General features: G+C 42.3%; 1 protein-coding gene across 1 annotated transcript in view; it reads right to left on the bottom strand.

Moving 5' to 3' along the window:
* Positions 1 to 3,789: 3,789 nt before the first annotated feature.
* Positions 3,790 to 14,467, bottom strand: part of LOC124722226 — a 113,328-nt gene continuing 102,650 nt past the window's right edge. The window contains exons 5-6 of the mRNA XM_047247419.1: positions 5,766 to 5,840; positions 3,790 to 5,615 (exon numbers count right to left, since the gene is read on the bottom strand). Coding sequence (XP_047103375.1) covers positions 5,206 to 5,615; positions 5,766 to 5,840 — 485 coding nt within the window. The 3' untranslated portion in view covers positions 3,790 to 5,205. The remainder of the gene's footprint in view (positions 5,616 to 5,765; positions 5,841 to 14,467) is intronic.

Here is a 14,467-nt window from a genome sequence, read left to right as displayed (position 1 = left end):
ATTTGCTATTTGGTAAAAGCTGTAAGTTGTAGACTCAATTTTCACACTGTATTTGATAACTTTTCTTTCCAGCAATACTTTTCAGTGGACTCAGTCGAAGAGATTATTAAAATGATACATATAAGTATAAACGTATTGTATTTTATGTAACTTTTAAAATGCCACTCCACTCAGAACTGATATAACTTAACAAGAGTTTCCAAATATCTTACAACATGAACACTTATGATTAAACATAACCTTTCAATGATAAATCTGTACATAAACTGATATTGATAACACCTAATGTGATGTTAGAGCAATAAAACAAATATAAATACAATAAATACAAGAGTAATAATTAGGATGCTTCAGTGAAACCTCCTATACTGGCTTTCTCTTCCTCCAATGACTATCAACCACAGATTGGTGCACCTAAGTGGTTGACAAGGAAATGAAAACAAACATTCACAAATAAACACTGTATCTGATCCTAAACTGCATAAATTTGCTGCAATTTTTATATGAAGTATATATGTACATATAAATATGTCTATGCTAAAACTTTTGAAGAATGAAATTATGCATCAATGCAATGTGGAATCCTAGAGACTTCTCAGTTTCACCCCTAATGGTACAAAGAAATCCAAACATCAATCCTTCGTGAAAGAATAACTTGTATGAAGTATAATTTATTTGGGAAAAAGAACAATTATGGTAGCAAGAAAATTAGTTTCTTCATTATGATTCTTTGAATGTTGCACCGGATTATATGAGAAAGTGACAGCTCATTACATTTGCAGATACAAAACAATAAAAGACTAGATTGGAATCTGGCACTGTTCCGTTATTTTGTCTGAAATGATTCTCCAAATGCTATGTAACATAAGGCACAGTTATTCACAATATATATCTATAAATGTATGACACAGTCTCAATTCATGTTGGTTTGGTATTTCACAGGGCAAATCTTTCAATGTTTACAGACTGCTATGGAAAGCTTCACCATCAATCCAAACAAATTTTGAAAACAGTTACATCCCTTCTTATCCATTTAGTGACAAAATGATGTTCACAGTGATTGATGTAAGGGATTTAATTAAGTCAAAGAGTTTAAAATGCCATTAGAGATCACCAATGAGATTGCTGATTACATGTCATACTATTTTCTTAATTACTGTAACGAAATTCTGTGAGCTGGTACATGGTTTGCTGAAGATATTATGTATATAATAGTGTAAAGTCAAAGCTTTTATTTTGTTATGGTGCTCTTGTTAGACAACATTATGAGCTACTCTGTGTTATTGACTGAAATCTTGGGTGTTAAAAAGAACAGTCCATGTTGGACCCTTCATTTCTGATAATGATCCTTGTTAGACCATCAAAAGTGCTTAATTTTCAGAATTAGTTACTAAATGTTCTGTCTCACATAATGTATGTGCAAGAGTGTAAATATTTGGACTGAACGGAAATATGTATAGGAAAAGAAAGGCTACATACAAAATTTAATTTTTTAATAAACTGTGAAAAAATTAAAAAAGCTAACTTAGGATATGGCACACTTGTGTCTTATTGAAAGTATGTACCACACAGTCTCACCGAATTCTCACCTTCGTGTTAACATGGTAATTAAGTTTATTGATTTTTGCCAAAAATTTAGAAAGTACTTCTCTTTACAGTACTCTGATAATCATTAGTTCCTGGACACCTTTTTTCTGTTTTGTGAGGTCACAGATGATACTAGCAGAATTTATTTTGTAATCTCTTCAGAGTGAAGAAAATATTAAGCTCTTTATGCTCATGAGAACATTTAATAATAATAATGATGATCTTAATAATAGTAAATATATATGAATTTTAAAACGACTTGCTTCTATTAACTGGAACACACTGAAAGAACATTATTTCGTGTAATACTTCATTTATCATGTAATTTCTATCCATGTAGGTATCCAAACTACTTTTTGTCCAAGCTGATACATTATCTTAGAGTAATACATGGTCTCCATTCCTAATTTATTACTTTATATTCTTGGAGGAAAACTCTTTGTATCTATGTATCTATTAGTATGAAAGAAATACTAAAGAATGCTTTAAAATGGGTGGCATAGCAGACGAATTGCTCGCTACAAATTACCACTGTTCTTTAGGACAGACCATTACTGATAACAGCAAGAAGATCGAAAAATAGCCGTATTATAGTTTCTGTGATTTTAATATCACACTATACAGATACAGGGAAGAAGTTATGTATCACTATGTGAGGTACAAATGAGCACATGGGTTTGTTTTCTGAATATCAATGGCAGAACAGTAAGTGACAACAATTTGCCATTCATCGTGACTGTATTGAGCATTCCTATATCAGTTACCAGTATCTGTGCAAATTTTTTATATTGATTTCTAAATGCATGAAGCATTCCATAGCAAGGATCTCCACAAAGCATGTACTCGCCGAAATTCCAGTACTCATTAGCTGGTTAATTGTCAGTTGAAAAATACGCTTCAAAAATTCAATTTGTGAGCATTCATTTTCCACTGTATACATAAAGTGGAGTGTCTACATTCTTATACCTAAAACAGCACAGGGACTGCATTTGTTTGAGTGTAAGGAAGGAAGGAACATTAGGGCAGAACATCCTATTGATGATGGGGTCATTAGAGTTGCAGCATAATCTTGACTGCAGTAGAATGATGAAGGAAATTGACTATGTCCTGGTCAAAGGAACCATCCTGCCGTTTGCATTAAGAGATTTAGGGAAACCATGGGAAAGCTAAATCTGGATGTCTGGACTAGAATTTTATTTGCCAGTGTGAGTCCAATGTCAGACCACTGAACCACCTCACTTGGTGCATTCCGATGAACTGAAACTTCTCTTCCCAGTTGCATTAAAATTTCCAAGCAGCGAAAGTTGTACTCCCCATGTGATGATTTAGGCAGTATAATGTTAGAAAGTTATATGAATTTTTCTTATATATCTCATAAAAGAAATTCATCTCAAAATATAAATTGAAATGAAATCATTGTATCAATCTACATCTACATATACATATACACTCCGCTAGCCACTAAGCGGAGGTACAAATGCTTAGACATATGAGACCCACGTTGGGATGGTAGTGTCACAGGAAATGACATTGTTGATTTTTGAATTACTGTTCAACTGAAAACAAAGCCTAATTAAATGTGTTCACATTGTAAATCTCATTTAAAGAAATGAATAGCAGCTAGCAAATTTAGTGACATTTAATTTCTAATTAATTATTTGGTGTGAGGACTATTCTTTTCAATAGAAGGCATTTATGGGCAAAACTATAAATATGTCAAGTACCCAGTGTCACTTTGATAAAAATGTGCACAACTAAAATTATCTAATGAATACTGATGCCAAAGTACGTGAAACTGATACATCCAAATCAATATGATCAGATATTTTCATACAGCATGCCAGCACTAATGATTTTATCTATTTGGTGACGTTGAAATTGGTATAGGAACGTCAGCTGCCTGGAAGAGCTCTCATGCATGAGCTAACTTATACCTACAAATTCACATTACACTACAAAAAAAAAAAAAAAAAAAAAAAAAAAAAAAAAAAAAAAAAAAACTTGTCCGTATCGTACTTTTTCCTGCAAAGGTATTAAAAGTGGGGAGGAAGGTTATAATTACACAATTCAACTAAGTGCAACTGCAGCTGAAAAAAATTATTGTAGATCGGCAATGGCGTAATACTACAGTCTTTACTGTCTTGTACAAGTGTGAAAGCCAGTACCTGTAGAGAGCACACAGTTATGACTGAAACTGTTTTATTATTTGACACTTGAATTTTAGTTATTACCTCCTCCTGGAATTACAAAACCTTTTCATAAGAAAGAATAAAAGATTGTTCAGTTCACGTACCTCCAACAATGAAGATATACTTGTGAAACCGATAATTCTGTTTTGCTTTTCAGACACGCTAGTATTGTGGAAGCACAGCCAAACAGTTTATCTTGTTGATGACACTTCAAACTGGCATGGAATTATTTACATGCAGTGTTTCGCATATGGATATGTACTCATGCCTTGAGTTCACAACGAAAATTTGTTCAGCTGTAAAACTATTTCTAAACCAAAATTGGCAAGAAATTCTTTTGCATCTTGCTGATCGGATAAAGGATCTACAAGATTATAATTACTCAGCTGAAATAAACACATATAACATTTTATTTACAAGACATCGGCATTAGTTTAGGTCGTTGTGGGAGGAACTAGAAGGTATACTACAGCTTCGTAGAGTTTTGAATTGAGACAGTTTTGAGCTAATGACACTCAGACAACATGAGGCTGTGATGTTAATAGCTTTTTCGAGGAAAAAATGACACGTACATGCACAGTTATTCACTGAATTAGTCATTCGAACTTTAACCTAAATAATTCACAATTTCATGAAAATTTTCGTAAAATAATGATTTAACCATAATCATTCTATGTTCATCAGAGACGTTTTCGAGCGTGTATCAAGTTCAACAGCTGCGTTCAGGAGTAGCTCGGAAATTATGACAGATACTTAATAATGTTTGAATAGTCACAAAAGTTGTACTACTTACACACTTTATATTAGTTTGAGAGTTTGCTAGTGAAACCTCGACCTAAGTTCGGATAAGACATTTAGATTCAAAGTTTCACTAGTTTCGAATTTATCATCATAGCCCCTTTCATTGTAGAGTGTCACGTACACAGTCTTCGTTGTAAACCGGCACCCAGCACCGTGAATAATGAGGCTGAGACTGTAGGACTACCTTTTAACACCTTTCGTTGTACACAAGCTTCTGCCACGTTCTTTCTCGGCATAATTTGCACGAAGAGAAGAATAGAATAAAAAGGATTATAAACATATTCAGGAACTAAAAGAGTCGGGCAACAGTGCCTAGGCGAGAGAACAACATCAGTAGTGTCTGTCCCTGCACACTGAAAATGTGTTCGCGTTTGGTACTCACATCCAGTTTTCTGTATTCGTCGTACACTGTCAGATGACACACGGTACGGTTTTGCCATTTTCCAATTACAGACGTATAAGGAGTCTTAAAATATTGTCGCGTTCGTGTTACAGCGGCAATGTTCCTCCGCCTGTAACACTACCCAGGCCGTCGTACGTGAAATTTAGATATTATACAAATCATAGCTAACGACTTTTACGGACAGGTGTTCTACACAAATATGAATATATATGCGGTAGGGTGGGTCTACTGCGTGTGCACGCGGAAGCCGTACTCCTCGTCGGAGGAGGAGGACGAGTACTGGCGGCGCGCGCGGCGGAACTCTTTCTCGAGCGACTGCGAGATGTTGCGGCGAGCGCTCTGCTCGCGGAACAGCGAGTACAGGTTGCTGCGCTGCTTGGGGCGGCTGGCCGCCGGCTTGAAACTGCGCGGCCGAGCCGGCAGCGGCGGCGGCACGCGCTTCGGGTCGTCGCGTGGCCTCGTCGTCATCTCGTACATTATCTCCTCGTACACGTGGTACTCGGTGGCCGGCTGCTGCGACGGCGGCAACGGGGCCGGCTCGGGGGGCGACTGCGTCTGGTTCTGCAGGTCCTCGATGATCTCCAGCATGCACTTGGCCACCTCGGAGAAGCGGCCCGAGCGCGCGCCGGCGCCAGAGGCGGAGGCGGCGGCGGCGGCGGCGGAGGAGGAGCAGGACGGCTGCGCCACCGGCAGCACGGGAGGCGCCAGCGACAGCGGCAGCGGCAGCGGCATATTCACCGCGTTCAGCGCCGGGAGCCGAGTCGGACTGGCGCTCGCGCTGGCGCTAGGGCTGGCCGCGCAGCTGCTGTCGCTGCTCGACGAGGACGCGGCGGCCGCCGGGCCGCCACTGCGGCTCTTCTCTGCAACACAACGCACGTATTCTTTTAGCTGCAAGACGTGGTGACCAATGGTTGGTTGGTTTCAACTTTTGTAGTCCTGTCTTCCTCAGTTGCGTGTAATATTACGGTATATGGATGGCTAGAGAACAAATGTAACTATGTAGAGGCGCATATCACTAAGGGTAAGACAGATACTGCCTACAGGAAAATTAAAGAGACCTTTGGAGAAAAGAGGACGACTTGCATGAATATCAAGAGCACAGATGGAAACCCAGTTCTAAGCAAAGAAGGGAAAGCAGAAAGGTGGAAGGGCGATGTTCTTGAGGACAATATTATAGAAATGGAAGAGAATCTAGATGAAGATGAAATGGGAGATATGATACTGCGTGGAGAGTTTGACAGAGCACGGAAAGATCTAAGTCGAAACAAGGCCCCGGGAGTAGACAACATCCCTTTAGAACTAACGACAGCCTTGGGAGAGCCAGGCCTAACAAAACTCTACCATTTAGTGAGCATGATGCATGAGACAGGCGAAATACCCTCAGACTTCAAGAAGAATATAATAATTCCTATCCCAGAGACAGCAGGTGTTGACAGATGTGAAAATTACCGAACTATCAGTTTAATAAGTCACAGCTGCAAAATACTAACGCGAATTCTTTACAGACGAATGGAAAAACTGTAGAAGCCTACCTCGGGGAAGATCAGTTTTAGTTCCACAGAAATATTGGAACACGTGATGCAAGACTGACCCTACGACTTATCTTAGAAAATACACTCCTGGAAATGGAAAAATGAACACATTGACACCGGTGTGTCAGACCCACCATACTTGCTCCGGACACTGCGAGAGGGCTGTACAAGCAATGATCACACGCACGGCACAGCGGACACACCAGGAACCGCGGTGTTGGCCGTCGAATGGCGCTAGCTCCGCAGCATTTGTGCACCGCCGCCGTCAGTGTCAGCCAGTCTTTAACACTGGTAGCATGCCGCGACAGCGTGGACGTGAACCGTATGTGCAGTTGACGGACTTTGAGCGAGGGCGTATAGTGGGCATGCGGGAGGCCGGGTGGACGTACCGCCGAATTGCTCAACACGTGGGGCGTGAGGTCTCCACAGTACATCGATGTTGTCGCCAGTGGTCGGCGGAAGGTGCACGTGCCCGTCGACCTGGGACCGGACCGCAGCGACGCACGGATGCACGCCAAGACCGTAGGATCGTACGCAGTGCCGTAGGGGACCGCACCGCCACTTCCCAGCAAATTAGGGACACTGTTGCTCCTGGGGTATCGGCGAGGACCATTCGCAACCGTCTCCATGAAGCTGGGCTACGGTCCCGCACACCGTTAGGCCGTCTTCCGCTCACGCCCCAACGTCGTGCAGCCCGCCTCCAGTGGTGTCGCGACAGGCGTGAATGGAGGGACGAATGGAGACGTGTCGTCTTCAGCGATGAGAGTCGCTTCTGCCTTGGTGCCAATGATGGTCGTATGCGTGTTTGGCGCCGTGCAGGTGAGCGCCACAATCAGGACTGCATACGACCGAGGCACACAGGGCCAACACCCGGCATCATGGTGTGGGGAGCGATATCCTACACTGGCCGTACACCACTGGTGATCGTCGAGGGGACACTGAATAGTGCACGGTACATCCAAACCGTCATCGAACCCATCGTTCTACCATTCCTAGACCGGCAAGGGAACTTGCTGTTCCAACAGGACAATGCACGTCCGCATGTATCCCGTGCCACCCAACGTGCTCTAGAAGGTGTAAGTCAACTACCCTGGCCAGCAAGATCTCCGGATCTGTCCCCCATTGAGCATGTTTGGGACTGGATGAAGCGTCGTCTCACGCGGTCTGCACGTCCAGCACGAACGCTGGTCCAACTGAGGCGCCAGGTGGAAATGGCGTGGCAAGCCGTTCCACAGGACTACATCCAGCATCTCTACGATCGTCTCCATGGGAGAATAGCAGCCTGCATTGCTGCGAAAGGTGGATATACACTGTATTAGTGCCGACATTGTGCATGCTCTGTTGCCTGTGTCTATGTGCCTGTGGTTCTGTCAGTGTGATCATGTGATGTATCTGACCCCAGGAATGTGTCAATAAAGTTTCCCCTTCCTGGGACAATGAATTCACGGTGTTCTTATTTCCATTTCCAGGAGTGTAGATTAAGGAAACGCAAACCTACGTTTCTAGCATTTGTAGACTTAGAGAAAGCTTTTGACAATGTTGACTGGAATACTCTCTTTCAAATTCTGAAGGTGGTAGGGGTAAAATACAGGGAGCGAAAGGCTATTTACAATTTGTACAGAAACCAGATGGCAGTTATGAGAGTCGAGGGGCATGAAAGGGAAGCAGTTGTTGGGAAGGGAGTGAGACAGGGTTGTAGCCTATCCCCGATGTTATTCAACCTGTATATTTTGCAAGCGGTGAAGGAAACAAAAGAAAAGTTCGGAGTAGGAATTAAAATCCATGGAGAAGAAATAAAAACTTTGAGGTTCGCCGATGACATTGTAATTCTGTCAGAGACAGCAAAGGACTTGGAAGAGCAGTTGAACGGAATGGATAGTGTCTTGATGGGAGGTTATAAGATGAACATCAACAAAAGCAAAACGAGGATAATGGAATGTAGTCGAATTATATCGGGTGATGCTGCCGGAATTAGATTAGGAAATGAGACACTTAAAGTAGTAAAGGAGTTTTGCTATTTGGGGAGCAAAATAACTCATGTGGTCGAAGTAGAGAGGATATAAAATGTAGACTGGCAATGGCAAGGAAAGCGTTTCTGAAGAAGAGAAATTTGTTAACATCGAGTATAGATTTAAATGTCAGGAAGTCGTTTCTGAAAGTATTTGTATGGAGTGTAGCCATGTATGGAAGTGAAACATGGACGATAAATAGTTTAGACAAGAAGAGAATAGAAGCTTTAGAAAACTGGTGCTACAGAAGAATGCTGAAGATTAGATGGGTAGATAACATAACTAATGAGGAAGTATGGAATAGAATTGGAGAGAAGAGAAATTTGTGGCACAACTTGACTAGAAGAAGGGATCGATCGGTAGGGCATATTCTGAGACATCAAGGGATCACCAATTTAGTATTGGAGGGCAGCATGGAGGGTAAAAATCATAGAGGGAGACCAAGGGATGAATACACTAAACAGATTCAGAAGGATGTAGGTTGCAGTAGGTACTGGGAGATGAAGAAGCTTGCACAGGATAGAGTATCATGGAGAGCTGCGTGAAACCAGTCTCTGAACAGAAGACCACAAAAACAACAAGACTGATAATTTTTACTTATGGACCGTCTGACAGCAACTGAATAAAACACAATTTTAGTGTCATACGCGTTTCGCCTTAATTTTCTGCAAGGCATCATCAGTGGCCTGGAGTATGTACATATGTTTGCTATTTAATTTACATTTTTGTCACTGTACCTGTAGGTTATAAACAGTTCTGGTGGTTGGTATTTCCTATTAAGTAGTAATGTTTTGAACTGTACTTACAGGATGCGTGGACAGTTTCTTAAATATTACGCTGCTGTTGCATTTTTGGTATTGTCCTTCTTCTTATGAATGCCAATTTGCGGTTTTTTCCACACATTCCACAGCACTATGAACTGAAAGCTTGTTTCAATGCAATTTTTTGGTTTCTGTTGCCGACTGTCAAATGTTTTTGCCAAAGATTGAATGTTATTGCCAAACTTTCGAGTGTAATTATTGAAGTATCTGTGATCTGTTCGTGTATGTATTTGTGTCTGCGTCTGCGTGTGTGTGTGTGTGTGTGTGTAGTACGGAGCCTATGCTGATTTGGGTTTGTTCATTTATCACATGTTTGTTTTCTGCTATGGCTTTCTGGATGTGAAAGTTTTCTTGCGTTTGTGTAAGATGTTTGTCATGGTTGCTTATTCTCATTATTTTCATTTCTTGTTCCATGTTTGTAGGATGATGGTTATGGTGTTTTAAATGTTCTGCAAATGTGGAATGGTTTGTTTCATACTTCCAACATGTGATATGTTCTTTGTATCGTGTTTCAAAATTCCTGCATGTCATGCCTATGTATGCAGCATTACAACTTTGACATTCAAGTTTATATATTCCTGATTGTTGGAATTTGTCCCTCTTGGTAGCTGGCTGGCTTAGGTGTGATTGGAGGGTTTGCCCAGGCTTATATGCTATTTTGAAGCTTTGTCTCTTTAGGATGTTTGTAACTGTGCGTTGGTTTATGTGTGTAGGTCATGGTGTACCATCTGGTTCTTTTCTGTGTCGTGTTGTCGTTGTGTGTGTTTGTTGAGTGTGTTTGTAAGTTCTCTTGTATTCTGGAAATGTTGTGTTTGTTTTGTATTTGTGTTTTTATTTTTTGATTGAGCCTGTGGTTCAAATGGCTCTGAGCACTATGGGACTTAACATCTATGGTCATCAGTCCGCTAGAACTGAGAACTACTTAAACCTAACTAACCTAAGGACACCACACGACACCCAGCCATCACGAGGCAGAGAAAATTCCTGACCCCGCCGGGAATCGAACCCAGGAACCCGGGCGTGGGAAGCGAGAACGCTACCGCACGACCACGAGATGTGGGCGATTGAGCCTGTGTACCCCATGTGTGTCATACCCGTTGTTCCTAGCTATTTGTATGTTTTTACTCATTTCCTTTGTTCATAGTTTCTCGTGTTGAGTGGGATTCTGTTTAATCTATGTAACATGTGTCTTAGTGCTTCAAGTATCTGGCTGTGGCGGTGGTTGGAAGTGGAATCTATTATTGTGTCTGTGGCTGTTGGTTTTCTAAAGATGTTAAATGTATGTCTGTCATTTTCTTTTGTTATTGTAATGTCAAGAAAATTTATTTGATTTTCTTTTTCAAGTGTGAATTTAATGTTCTGATGAGCTTTGTTTATTCCCGAATGGAGTTCATCTATTTTTTGGTTGGTTGGTTGGCTGATTTAGGGGAGGGGACCGAACAGCGAGGTCATGAGTTCCATCGGATGAGGGAACGATGGGGAAGGAAATCGGCCGTGCCCTTTCAGAGGAACAGTCCCGGCATTTGCCTGGATCGATTTAGGGAAATCACGGAAAACCTAAATCAGGACGTCCACCTGAATGTGAGTCCAGTATGGTAACCTCACTCAGTGGTGACCAATGGGAACGTGTGACTTCAACTTCTTCGGCTGATTGTGCGAAGGGCTCGGATATTAAAACAGTTTCAGGCTTTACTGATCTGATGGAATTACAATTTCCTTGAGACATATGAGTCTCAACTTTGCCTTCGATAATGACAGAAACTGAAGAAATCAATTAAAATTTTTGCCACCACCAAGACTTGAACAAGGGTCTCCTGCTTATGGGGCAGATGTTCTGAGCAAAACATTACTCTAGCAGTATGTTAAACGCCTAGTCCGATGCCCTCTCTAGCAAGAACTTCAGTTCACGCCTTCAGCCCACTTTTCCCCTTCTTAATACGTCAGTATTGCTGGGTCTCTCTGGTATTAAAGAAATGAATTAAAATTTGTGCCACAGCTGGGACTTGAACCTGGGTCTCCTGCTTACCATTCCGTTAGCCATACTCTATGACGCCCGCACTGTTTGGTCAGAGAGGCGGTGGCCCTCTGCAATAAGAAAACTGAGTAAAGGAATCAACGATCAACTTGAACGGATGGCATGCGACGTCCGCCCAGACCAAACGCAACGAGCTACACAGAACAAAATAAAGAGATAAAAAAAAGATGGTGTAATGGTTAGCACATCTGCCTCGTAAGCAGGACACCTGGATTCAAATCCCGCCTGTGGCACAAATTTTAATTCATTCCTTCAGCTTATATCATTATCGAAATTCCAGGAGTTCTTGCGAGCTCAGGAAATCTCGTATCAGGGAATGTAGGGGGGAACTCGCAGGCTCGCCGGGGCAGAGGTGACGTTCAAAAGTATTACATACTGCAGCTCGGTAGTGAGTTGTCCTCACTGATCCACGAAGATATTCTGCCAGTAATGAAAGGTTCAAAGTATTTGTGAGTTCGCTCCTGTGCACGGATTTATGATTAGTTATTTCCGATTTTAAAGCCTCCAGCCCAATGGTTGTCAAGCATTTTTGGCTTATGAGCCAGCACTGACACTGGAGCGTGACAACTCGGGCCACCACGAAAGGTGGAGGTTTTGGGGGGGGGGGGGGGGGGGAGGGTAATAGCCACTCAAAGAAAAACTCAATTTTCATCAGACCATGTTTACTGTTAGAACCTCGCCGTTCAAACATTTCGAATCTACACATTTTAAGATATCAAACCAAATATTTTAAGTAAAAAAGTAAATAATATATTGGTACTTAATGGATTTTTCTGAAGGCTCACGTAGTGACCAGCTTTCTGTACCTAAGCCGGTAATGTGGCCAGTGCTGTCGCAACAGATCCCATGTTTGTTGTATGATTTCCGGGTGCATTTTCTTGGCACCTTCGCGCCCTACTATCTGAGAGAATACAAAGCGATTACAGCTCACCGTTTTGAATCGGACTTTCGTATTAGGCCAAATATATCAGAACAGAGACTATAATAAAACTTTATTAATTCAAAGTTGTCAAAAAGGCATAGAATGGCGGATGACAACTTTGCATATACAGGTTGAACATTAATATAACCGGCAAACTGCAGGGTCGGATTCCTGACTGAAAATGGAGGAGAAAGGTCCTACCAACAAGTGTCTGGAAATGCATCGTTGCCACGGCAGATGGCGCTGATTAATGACAGTTCCCCTGATGACGTGCCGTGTGTTCCTCGTGTGTTGCAGGCTGTATGATTGAAGCAGCGTACTGTAACCGGTAGAATGATCCGGTATTCACGTCGATAACAAGTCGAGATGGTGTTTGTGTACGGCCAAGGAGATGGAAATGCTTGAGAGGCAGCACGGATGTATCAAAACCAAGAATCCTCATAGACGCCAACCACACCACTCAACATTTCAAGCTCTTTTTGAGCGTTTATGTGATCATGGGTCCTTTCAGGCAGACGAAAGTGCAGGGAGGTGGCGGACTGTGCGTACCCCAGATTTGAAAACCAGGTTCTACAGGATATTGAGACGAACTCTAGTACAAGCTCCAGGCAAGTGACCCGATAACTTGGTGTAAGCCTAACTACAATTATTTGTACCCTGCATGACAATCGCTACAATCCCTATCATTTGCAATGCTATGGAGGCCATTTTGAACACTATTGTGACGTGGAAGCGATGCAGTTCTGTACTACGTTCCAGAACGATTTGTTCTCAAAAAAAATGGTTCAAATGGCTCTATGCACTATGGGACTTCTGAGGTCATCAGTCCCGTAGAACTTAGAACTACTTAAACCTAACTAACCTAAGGACATCACACACATCCATGCCCGAGGCAGGATTCGAACCTACGACCGTAGCGGTCGCCCGGTTCCAGACTGAAGCGCCTAGAACGGCTCGGCCACACAGGCCGGCCTTTGTTCTCGTTGCACGCATACCGTCCATTAGCGGACGCATGTTCACAGGACCTTTTTTCCTCCATTTCGAGTCAGGAATCAGTTCCTGCAGTTTGTCGATTTTATTAATGTTCACCCTGCATAAAAGGGTGTAAAAGTCAGTCTGATCTGTAATATTTTGCGTGATATGAGGAAGTAACTGGCTCTTATTAGGGGTGAACACCTTGGCCACTTTTCCTGACGAGTAGTGTGGCCACTTTTACAGATCGGACGCCCTGTCGGCAGTAGTGATCCACAGAAGAAACCATCAAATTGAAATAAATAACAAGGAACTACATTTGTAGGCCAAAAGACGCTGTTCAAACATTGATATTGTACAAATTACTACGCTTCATACAAGGGAGATGACAAGAATAATGTAAGAGACTTATCTTACGTCAGAGAACTCAAAAACAAAAATGATTTTACAAAAAAATAATGAGAGAAGCTTCTTCTGCCATTCTCACTGAAAACAATGGCGATGTATTTTAGAACTCGCCTGACGACTTCTTGGCAAGCAGTAACGCTGTTCAGGTTAAAAACACAGCCAATGGCCACTTTTCCCGTCTTCGGTATTTTACCACACCTTCCCCTACCGATCTTGCCATTAATTGGTAATATACATAAATTAGTATTTGTATTGTATTGTATTGTATTATATTCTATTGTGTTGAACTGGGGACCTATAAACGACGGAGAGGCTTCGTCCCCGCCGTAGCTCGCAGTGTACACAACCCAACAGGTTACAGCAGTACACTCACCCCACAGCCGCCCCACACCGAACCCAGGGTTATTGTGCGGTTCGGCCCTCAGTGGACTACATGCCCTTGACCGACGACTATTACGTTGTGTTTCGTTGACACTCGCAGATCGGCAGCACAGTTTGCGAAAGTGCCAACATCCCAAAGACTGGACCAACGAGGAATGGGGTCGCATGTTTTTCTCGGATGAAAGCAGATTCAGTCTGAGTAACGATTCTGGACGTACCCCAGATGGTGATACACACTGCAGATCCATAGAAACTGGTATAGGCGTGCATATTCAAATACAAAGATATATAAACAGGCAGAATACAGCGATGCGGTCGGCAGTGCCTGCATAAGGCAACAAGTGTCTGGCGCAATTGTTAAATCGGGCCGGCCGCGGTGGTCTAGCGGTTCCGGCGCTCAGTCCGGA

Source organism: Schistocerca piceifrons, chromosome X (genome assembly GCF_021461385.2).
Source record: "Schistocerca piceifrons isolate TAMUIC-IGC-003096 chromosome X, iqSchPice1.1, whole genome shotgun sequence".
NCBI classification, from domain to species: Eukaryota; Metazoa; Arthropoda; class Insecta; order Orthoptera; family Acrididae; genus Schistocerca; species Schistocerca piceifrons.
Note: the sequence above shows the minus strand (reverse complement) of the source record. Positions and strands in the feature narration are given on the sequence as shown.